We start from the raw sequence: 10959 nt of genomic DNA, 5'->3' as shown, positions 1-10959 counted from the left end.
ATAGAAAAAATATATTTAAAGAGAAAAATAATAAATTACATAAAACAAGACAAAATTTACGTGGTTAGGCAATTTTTACCTACTCCACGGCCACATAAAGAATAACATTTTATTAATTGAAGAGAAAGAAGAAGTTATGGGATAATTACAACTAAGAAGGGGATGCCTATTTATAGGCAGAATATCTTCTGACAAAAGTTTCATCGAATGTAAATACGCGGCAAGACGTCACCGCAAACTACGCGCCGAATTCTCTTTTCATTTCTGACCCTTCTTTCTTTCTTATCTTTGTTTCATTTTCTTTAATTTTTCATTTACTCACATGGGTTTCTCCCCTAAATCTCCCCCTCAAATCCATATACATCAAGAAATAAAATTTTAAAAAAAAGGATTTGTTATTCTCTAATGGCGCCTTCACATTATCAATCTTGAAGGCTAACTGAGGCAATGTACAACCTCAGTTTGTCAACACCGACAATTTTGGACAACATGTCTGACGGGTTCTTCGATCCTGGTATCTTCTGTCGGGAAAGAGTTCTATCATTTATCAACTCTCGAATATGATGATATCTCAACTGGATGTGTTTTGATCTTGCGTGAAACACTGGATTCTTGGCAAGATGAATTGCACTTTGACTATCACTAAAGAGCTCACAATTGTCTTGTTCTTTACCTAGCTCTTTTAGGAAGTTCTTGAGCCAAATCATCTCCTTTCCAACTTCTGAGATTGCCATGTACTCTGCTTCAGCGATATATAGAGAAATACTTTTCTGAAGTCTGGACAGCCAGCTAACTACAGTACCACCCAAAGTGAACACGTAGCCCGTGGTACTTTTTTGACAATCCAAATCACCGCCTAAATTTGCATCAACATAACCTTGTAAGATAATATTACTCCTTTTAAAATAAAGTGACATACCTGAGGTACTTTTGAGATATCGCAATATCCATTTTACACCTTCTCAGTGATCGTTTCCTGGGTCTAACATGTATCTACTAACAACTCCAACTACATGGGCTATGTCAGGTCTAGTACAAACCATATCATAAATCAAACTTTATACTGCTGAGGCATATGGAACTATGGATATGCATTTTCTTTCTTCATCTGTCTTTGGTGATTGGTCCTTCGACAGATTAAGATAATTTCCGAGTAAAGTGCTTCTGGTCTTTGCATCATGAAGACTGAACCTGCTTAGTACCTTATGTATGTACTTTTATTGAGACAACTTTAAGGTTCCTTTAGACCTGTTTCTGCTAATCCTCATCCCAAGCATTTGCTTAGTTGGCCCTAAGTCTTTCATTTCAAACTCCTCCACCAGTTGTTGCTTAACCATGTTGATCTCATTTATGCTAGATCCTGCAATTAGTAGATCATCAACACACAACAGTAAAGGATTCATCAAGATTTTTGATATAACAAAAATGATCCATCTCGCATCGCGTGAAACCATTGTTATGCATGAATCCATCAAATTTCTTGTACCATTTTCGGGGAGCTTGTTTCAAACCGTACAAACTCTTCTTCAACTTACACACAAAGTTTTCTTTACCAGAAACTTGGAAACTTTCAGGTTGCTTCATGTAGATGTCTTCTTCAAAGTCACCATGCAAGAAAGCAGTTTTTGCATCTAGCCGCTATAAATGCAAATTTTCTGCAGCTACGATACTTAGTACCAACCTGATAGTAGTTAATTTGATTACAGGAGAGAAGATCTCGATGTAGTCAATTCCTTACTTCTACTGAAAGCCTTTTACTTCTAATCGTGTTTTGTATCTCTTCTTATCGTCATGCTCTTCCTTGACCTTGTACACCCACTTGTTCTACAATGCCTTCTTTCTTTTTGAAAACTCTGTAGGTATCCATGTTTTATTCTTTTGAAGAGAATTCATCTCTTCTTACATGGCTAGCTTCCACTTATCAGAGTTCATCATGTGCATTGCTTCAACAAAATGCTCTTGTTCTCCAGCATCAGTCAGAAGTAGATAGTGGAGAGAGAGAGAGAGAGAGTTAACCTACTGATCTCCAATTTGATTCAAGTCCTGACTCTAGATTTGGTTCTGCATCTAATTCTATCTATAGTTCTGGTTCTGGTTCTGATCCAAATTTGGCTTCTGGTTCTTCATCTTCAATTCCAGAATCAATTGTAATCCCTCTAGCTACTTCATTTTTTGTGATTTCTTCTAACTCAACTCTTTCAGATATCTGTCTGCTGGTGCTGGTTGGTTCTACTCCAAGCTTATCCTTGTACATCACATTTTCATTGAATGTGATATTTCTGTATCTTAAGATCTTTCTATTCTAATCATTCCAAAATCGATAGCCAAAGTTATCATCACCAAAGCTAAAAAAGAAATATTTCTTATCTTTAGGATCAAACTTATCTCTATCATTAAAGTTTACATGTACATAAGCAACACAACCAAAGATTTTCAGATATGAGAGAGTTACCTCTTTTTCTGTCCATACCTCCTCAGAAATTTCAAAATTCAGCGGTACAAAGGTCTTCTGTTTATGAGGTAAGCTGTCGTGTGAATAGCCTCGGCCCAAAAATACTTTGGCAACCCAGAATGTATTCTCATACTTCTGGCTCGTTCATTCAAGGTCCTGACCATCCCCTCAACAACGCCATTTTGTTCCGGTGTTCCAAGAATTGTCTTGATGATTCTGATCCCATTCTCAAAGCAGAATGCTTTGAACTCTTGACTATCATACTCTCCTCCGTTGTCAGACTTTAGACATTTTAACTTTAGGCTTGTCTGATTTTCAACTTCAGCTTTTCATCTTTTAAAAGTAACAAACACATCAGATTTACTTTTCAGAAAATAAACCCATACCTTTATTGTGGAATTGTCAATGGAGGTGACATAATAGCGTGAGCCTCCCAAATAAGTTACAAGAGCTGGTCCCCACATATCCGTATGCACTAGTTCCAACTTTGCTTTCTTTGGCGTCCTTCTCTCCTTTCAGAAACTAACTCTCTTTTGTTTCTCATAAATGCAATCTTCGCACAAATTTAATTCAACATGCTTGAGGTTTGGCAACTTTACTTTAGATGCCAACAGCTTCATTCCCTTCTCACTCATATGCTCGAGCCTCCGGTGCCACAATGTTGTGTCACGACCATGGTCAACTACTGCTATAGTATCTCTCTACATTGCGGTGCAAACAATGTTCCTTTCTTGAAGCCTCGTGCCACAACTAAATTTTCTTTGGTTATCTTTCATGATCTGTTACCAAATACTGTTGTGTATCCTTCACTGTCAATCTGACCCATGGATATCAGATTTTTCTTTAGGCCAGGAACATGTCAGATATTTTGCAATTTCCATAGCGTCCCTTGTGGAGTCTTTATATGAACTTCACCTTTCCCGACAATATCCAAAGGTTCGTTATCCCCTTTCCAAATTTTCCAGCAACATAATTATGCAATAATTCTTTACATGATGTAGAGTGAAAGGATGCACCTGAGTCTAGAATCCAAGATTCGACTGGATTGTCTGTACAACAAATTAGTGCATCACCTACATGTTCAACAATTACATTTGCTGAATTTTCTTCCTTCTTCTTCTTTGGTTCTCTACACTGACTACTGTAATGACCCTTTTTGTCGCAATTCCGACAAGTAATGTCTTTGTGATTTTTGGATTGATCTCTTCTCCTTGACTTTGATCTGCCACGATCATGACTTTGCCCTATTTCATGCTCTTGTGATCAAAACACAAAAATAACATCTAGAACTACGAATCAGATATCGAAACGCAAGAATTTTAAAGAAAAGGTTCAAGAACTTCTAGATTTGCAACCAAGCGTCCGAATCTTATCAAACCAACTCCGATTGACACAAAATTTTGCAGACAAGTTCCAAATAGCACAACAGACCTATTCCATATCTCAAAACCAAATTCCGGACCCGATAGCTAAAAGAAAACCTACAATCAAACTTGGAAAATCTCCTAAACCTCAAATTGCCTTCTTTCGGCAAAACAACACAAATCAAACTACGAAACTCCGAATTCGATTCCGTACATACGCCCAAGTCCAAAATCACGATACGAACCTATCTGAGCCGTCAAAATACCGTTCCGGGGTCATTTTCATAAAAGTCAAACATTGGTCAATATTTCTAACTTAGGCTTCTAAACGAAGAACCAAAGGGTCCAAATCAACCCAAAATCTTTCCGGAACAAAACTAATCAACTCCGCGAGTCATTAAGCCGTAAATACACATGTGTGAAGTATATAAAGGGGAAATGGAGCTCAAATTCACAAAACGGCCGATCGGGTCGTTACAACTATCACGCATGACTCTCTTTTCTTAGAGTTGCTCCATTAATAAGCTCCGCTAAGTCAATTGTGCTCCGCTCAAATTTTTGTTTGATTTTGAAATTTTTAGTTTCTTAAACTTTAGTGTGAAAATAATTTTAAGAGGGAGTTTTATGTTTGAATTTATTTAGGAAATACCTTTGGATAATGTTTCTCTACGTTAATACCCTATATCACGTACTTAACAGAATTAAAAAGGCTTAAATGTGGTTTTAAATTTGATTTAGATTTGATTTCTTTAGTTAATTTCCGAAGAAGAACTTGGGTTTACTCGGAGTACCTTTGAGAAAAATATTTTCTCATAACATTTTGTTTAGGTTTTCTCAAAACATACCTTCGGGTTATTTTTGTTCCTAAGAGCATTCCGATGAAATTGACTGATATTAATCCTAAACTTTTTATTTTGAATATGAAAAGCTTTTTAACTAAACGGGCAAACTGGCCTTACGAATAAATATATTAACAAATACGACATCTTTTGTCACAAGTATCTTTAAATAACAAATGAACTCAAAAAAAAATTGAATTTAATTGACGAAGTTTAATACAACAACAACCCAATATAATCCCATAAGTGGGGTCTGGGGAGAGTAGTGTGTACGCAGACCTTACCCCCACCTTGTGCGATAGTGTGATGACCCGATAGGTCATCTTTAAATTTAATAATTATTTATGTGTTCTAAAACCTCAATAGCACCTTTCAGTATTTCTCGACTTGCGTACGTAGTCCGTAAATTTTTCCGGAAAGTTTTTATATGAAAAATTGAATAAAATATGAAATAGAGCTTTAAAACTCAACTGAGTTGACTTCGGTCAATATTTTGAGCAAACAGACCCGTATCAGTATTTTGATAATTCCAGTAGATCTGTATCGTGATTTCGGAGGTCCCTACCTCAAATTATCGCAATTTAACGGAAACTAGAAATCTAAAGGCTAAAGATTTCTAAAGTTTGACCGTGAATTTGAATTTATCGATATCGGACTCGAATTACGATTTCGAGAGTTGAAATAGCTCCGTTATGTCATTTGGGATTTACCTGCAAAATTTGAGATTATTCCGGATTGAATTGACATGTTTCGGTGTGAGTTATAGAATTGAAAATTTGATAAACTCATAAGTCTGAATCGAGGTGCAAATTATAGTTTCGACGTTGTTTGGCGTGATTTGAGACCTCGAGTAGGTCCACGTTATGTTACGAGACTGGTTGGTATATTTGAACGAGGTCGCGAGTGGCTTGGGTGGGTTTCGGGGTGAGTTTTGAACGAGTTTGGACATTTCGGCACTCTGATGATGTTCTAGAACAGTTGAAGTGCGGAGGGCACATTTTGGAGTGCGGATGTGCGGCCGCAAACTCCCAAAGTGCAGAGGCAAGTGTAATTGTGCAGACTGCAGTCGAAAATGTGCGGACCGCAGTTGAAATTGTGCGGTCCGCAAAATTCCTCTCGCGGCCACAGGAAGGAGATTCTGCAGGTTCGATGGTCCAACTGCGAAAGCTTATATCTTTTAATCTACAAGGAATTTGGAGATGATTCAAAAACGAAAGTTGTACTCCTTTGCAACTAGTTTCTAGAAAGGGATACCATTAATCATTTGAATATTTGTAGAGAAAGTTATGGTCAATTTACTGAAACCTAGTAGTGCAGAGCTGCTGAAGTGCGGCCGCATAACGTGGGATGTGCGGACCGCACAAAAAAATATGCAGTCAGCGCATTGGAAGATCAGATGTGGTACCATATCAACGAGGGTTTCATCTCATTTTTTATTTTTGGACGTAGAGAGCTCGGTTTGTGGCGATTTTTCGTGGGTTTTTCAAGACATTTATAGAGGTAAGTGATTCTAACTCGGATTTTGTTAGTATACATGAATATATCATTGTTTTCATTATTCAATTAGTATTTTGAGATAAAAATTTAGGAAAAATTATAGAACTTCATAAACTATAATTTTAGGATTTGAAAGGCAGTCCAATGTCGGAATTCGATAATTTTTGTATGGTTGAACTCGTATCGGAACGGATGTTCGGATTTCGTGATTTCTTTTGTGATTCGAGACGTGGGCACTATTATTAATATTTTTGAGATGAATTTTGGATTTTAATTCGAAAAATTGGTAATTTCAAATGGAATTAATTCTTACGATTCGTGTTGAGTATATTGGATTATTTGTGACCAGATTTGATGCTTTCGGACACCAATTCGCGAGGTAAAGGTTTATTTGAATCTTGAATTTGGTTGCGAAGCGAGGTAAGTGTCGTGGTTAACCTTGACTTGAGGGGATAGAACCCTTGAATTATTTGTTAAGTGAATTTCATGTGTAATGACGTATAGGCGAGGTGACGAGTGCCTATATGTTGTCAAATTGATTGTTTGCATATTTGTCTAAATATCATAAATTATTTTAAATCATAAAATAATTATTATATTAAATATTTCTCTCATATTCCTTGTCCAATATTATGTCCTGAATTCATGCTATAATTGCTACATGCTTATTTGGATTATGTGTCTTAATTGTTACTTGACATTTAGTACATTAATTATTAAATTGCCTATTTTCTCCTTGATTTTCACAATTAATTGCTACTTGTCATTACTTGTTTCCTAAATAAATCATAATAATTGTATTCTTTGTTGCCTAATAATTTCTTATTAAATGTGGTATTTATTGGAGTATTTTTATATTTAAGAGTTGTTTAATTATATTGTTGGAGCGGGTTGCACGCCGCAACAAATTTGTTTTAAGTTTATATTGTTGGAGCGGGTTGCACACCGCAACGGATTCATTGAAAGTTTATAATATTGGAGCGGGTTGCACGCCGCAATGAAATTAAATTGAAAGATTATATTGTTGGATCGGGTCGCACGCCACAACGGATTTTATTCTAAGTTTATATTGTTGGAGCGGGTTGCGCGCCGCAGCGTAAATTAATTGAAGGTTTATGACTGCTGGATTGACTTTAATTATTGATATGATTTACCGGTCTTACTTCTATTCCTGTTATTATTATTATTATTATTATTATTATTATTATTATTATTATTATTGCATACAAGTTAATGTAAGCGACCTGCCTTAGCCTCATCACTACTTCGTCGAGGTTAGGCTCAGTACTTACAGAGTATATAGGGTCGGTTGTACTTATACTACACTCTGCACTTCTTGTGCAGATATCGGAGTTGGTCCTAGCGGCGTACTATAGATTTGCTCGGATTCAGCTATCAGAGGAGACTGGAGGTATAGCTGCACGACGTTCGCATCTCTGAAGTCCCCTTCTACTTTATCTTAACTGTGTACTTTCTTTCAGAAAATTTTATTTTTATTCAGACCCTTGTTTGTATTATTCTAGAAGCTCGTGCACTTGTGACTCCATTTCTGGGATGGTATTTAGACATCGTTATCAATTTGGTTTGTTTACTTTATATTAAGATATTATTCCGTTTGTTGTTTTCTTTATTATTTAATTAAAATGAATTATTAAAAATGGTTTAAATTATTCTAACGTTGGCTTGCCTAGCAAGTGAAATGTTAGGCGCCATCACGGTCACGAAGGTGAAAATTTCGGGTCATGACAAGTTGGTATCAGAGCAGTGGGTTACTTAAGTCTCACGAGTCACGAGCAGGCTTAGTAGAGTCTGAAGGATAGGTATGGAGATGTCTGTACTTATCTTGCAGGGGCTATGAAGTTTAGGAACAATATCACTTCTTTCTTACTCTGTCATGCAATTTTATTCTATCATCGATGATTCAACCATTCCATTCTTATTCTCTCGCAGATGGCGAGAACATGTAATGCATCTATAGACGGACAGGGACCAGAGCCCCTAGTGGCAACTATGACCAGGGGTAGAGGCCAAGGCCGAGGTCGTGCTAGAGTTTGAGGCAGAGACAGAGGTAGAGTTCAGTCTAGAGCTCGAGCAGCAACACCTGTTATGGAGCCTCAGGTAGATTTCGATGCGGAGGTTCCAGCTCATACGGTACCTGTTAGACCAGTTCAGGTCCCGGAAGGGTTCATAGCTACTCCAGTACTTCAGGACGCTCTAGTCCGTTTGGTGAGTCTAATAGAGGGTGTGGCCCATAATGGTACATTTCCAGTGGCACCAGCCGTCTCACAGGCTGGGGGAGGAGCACAAACTCCCACTATTCCCGCTCAAGAGCAGATAGCTCCCGAGTATCAGGCTCCAGCAGTCCCGTCAGTTGGGATAGTTCAGCCAGTTATTGCGACACAGGCCGGTGATAGGCCCACCATGTCGTCTGAGGCCTTATTGAGATTGGAAATATTTACTAAGCTCTTTCCAGTTCACTTCAGTGGTACACCTTCTAAGGACCCACTTGATTATCTTGACTGCTGCCATGAGGTGCTGCGGAATATGGGAATAGTTGAAAGCAACGGGGTCGATTTTATTGTATTTCAGATGAGGGTTCCGCCAAGAGGTGGTGGAGAGATTATATGTTGACCAGTCCATCTGGGTCACCTGCACTTACTTGGGACCAGTTCTCACAGCTATTTCTGGAGAAGGTTACTTCTATTACATTGAGAGAGGAATATTGTAGGCGGTTTGAGCATCTCCAGCAGGGTAGTATCACTGTTACCCAGTATGAGAACCGATTTGTGGACTTAGCACGTCATGTCATCATCTTGCTTCCTACTGAAAAAGAGAGAGTGAGGAGATTCATTGATGGACTTATTTATACTATCAGGATTCAGATGGCTAAGGAGGCAGGGGGTGATATTTCCTTCCAGACATATGTGAATATTGCTAGGCGGATCGAGTTAGTTCGTGCTCAGGAGAGAGGGCCAGTGTCAGATAAGAGGCCCCGTCATTTCGGTAATTTCATAAGTGCCTCATCTCGAGGCAAGGGTACTTATGGTATGGGTCATTCTCTTAGGCTATTTTATTCAGCACTTCAGGCATCTCACGGTGCTTCAGGGAGTCACGGTCCTACTATGCCTTACTCTGGGCAGCTAGTATTTAATGCCCATTCATCTCCTATCAGTGCACCACCACTCCAGAGTCACTACAATGGTTATCTAGCCCATTCGAGTCAGTTTCAGCTTCAACTTCAGCAGCCACGACAGCAAGATGGGTGTTATGAGAGTGGAAACATTGGTCACATCAGGAGGTATTGCCCTAGGTTGTCGAGCAACAGATCTTAGCAGGGTTCTTGTGCCATCATACCGGCACTGGTTGCTCCACCACCCGCTCGACTAGCTAGGGGCAGGGGTCAGACTGTTAGAGGTGGAAGCCAGCCAGTTAGGGATACTCCTAGAGATACGACTCTGAGTGTGGGGCCCAACCCCGATTTTATGCTTCTCCAGCTAGGCCTCAGGCCGAGTCATCCGATGTCATAATCACAGGTATTGTTCCAGTTTTCCATAGAGATGCTTCAGTTTAATTTGATCCAGGATCTACTTATTCCTACGTGTATTCCTATTTTGCTTCGTATCTGGTTGTGCCTCATGATTCTCTGAGTGCTTATATGCGTGTGTCCACACCGGTGGGAGATTCTGTTGTGGTAGATCATGTCTATTGTTCGTGTGTATTTACTATTGGGAGTCTTGAGACTAGCGCGGATCTTCTATTTCTTGATATGGTGGATTTTGATGTCATATTGGGTATGGATTGGTTGACACCCTATCATGCTATATTGGATTGTTATGCCAAAACGGTGACCTTATCCATGCTAGGGTTACCTCAAATAGAGTGGAAATGGACTTCTGGCCATTCTACCAGCAGGGTTATCTCTTACGTGAAAGCTCGGCGTATGGTCGAGAAGGGGTTTTTAGCTTATTTGGCCTATATTCGCGATCCCAGCACGGAAGTTCCTTCTATGGATTTAGTTCCAGTTGTCTGTGAGTTTCCAGATGTATTTCCTGCAGATTTTCCAGGGATTCCACCCGACAAAGATATTGACTTCTGTATCGATTTGGCTTCAGGCACCCTACCCATTTCTATTTCACCATACCGTATGGCTCCGCCGAAACTAAAGGAATTGAAGGAGCAGTTACAAGACTTACTTGACTAGTGATTTATTAGACCTAATGTATCACCCTGTGGTGAACCAGTGTTATTTGTAAATAAGAAAGATGGTTCAATGCGGATGTGTATATATTATCGGCAGTTGAACAAGGCTACTATCAAGAACAAGTATCTGTTGCCAAGAATTGATGACTTATTCGATCAGCTTCAAGGTGCCAAGGTGTTTTCAAAGATTGATTTGAGGTCTGGTTACCATTAATTGAATATTAGGGCATCTGATGTCCCTAAGACAGCTTTTCGGACTTGGTATGGGCATTATGAATTCCTAGTAATGTCATTTGAGCCGACAAATGCCCCAGCATTATTTAAGGATTTGATGAATCGGGTGTTCAAACCTTATTTGGATTCTTTTGTGGTTGTATTTATTGATGATATCTTAATTTACTACAACAGTCGAGAGGAGCATGAGCAACATCTTTGGACTGTGCTTCAGACTTTGAAGAATAATCAGTTGTATGCCAAATTTTCAAAATGTGAATTTTGGTTAGACTCAGTTGCCTTTTAGGGGCATGTTGTATCGGCAGAAGGCATAAAAGTGGATCCTAAGAAGATTGAAGCAGTTCAGAATTGGCCTAGAAGGATACCCCATTCA

General features: G+C 38.8%; 1 protein-coding gene across 1 annotated transcript; it reads left to right on the top strand.

Annotated features, from left to right (window-relative positions):
- The first annotated feature begins 9807 nt into the window (after window positions 1-9807).
- Window positions 9808-10353, top strand: LOC138896816 (uncharacterized). Its single transcript, XM_070182158.1, has one exon. The coding sequence runs from the start codon at window positions 9808-9810 to the stop codon at window positions 10351-10353; it is 546 nt and encodes a 181-aa protein (XP_070038259.1).
- The last annotated feature ends 606 nt before the right edge of the window (window positions 10354-10959 follow it).

This window comes from Nicotiana tomentosiformis, chromosome 8 (assembly GCF_000390325.3).
Source record: "Nicotiana tomentosiformis chromosome 8, ASM39032v3, whole genome shotgun sequence".
Classification (NCBI taxonomy): Eukaryota; Viridiplantae; Streptophyta; class Magnoliopsida; order Solanales; family Solanaceae; genus Nicotiana; species Nicotiana tomentosiformis.
The sequence above is the reverse complement of the archived record's forward strand: the minus strand, read 5'-3'. Positions and strand labels throughout refer to the sequence as shown.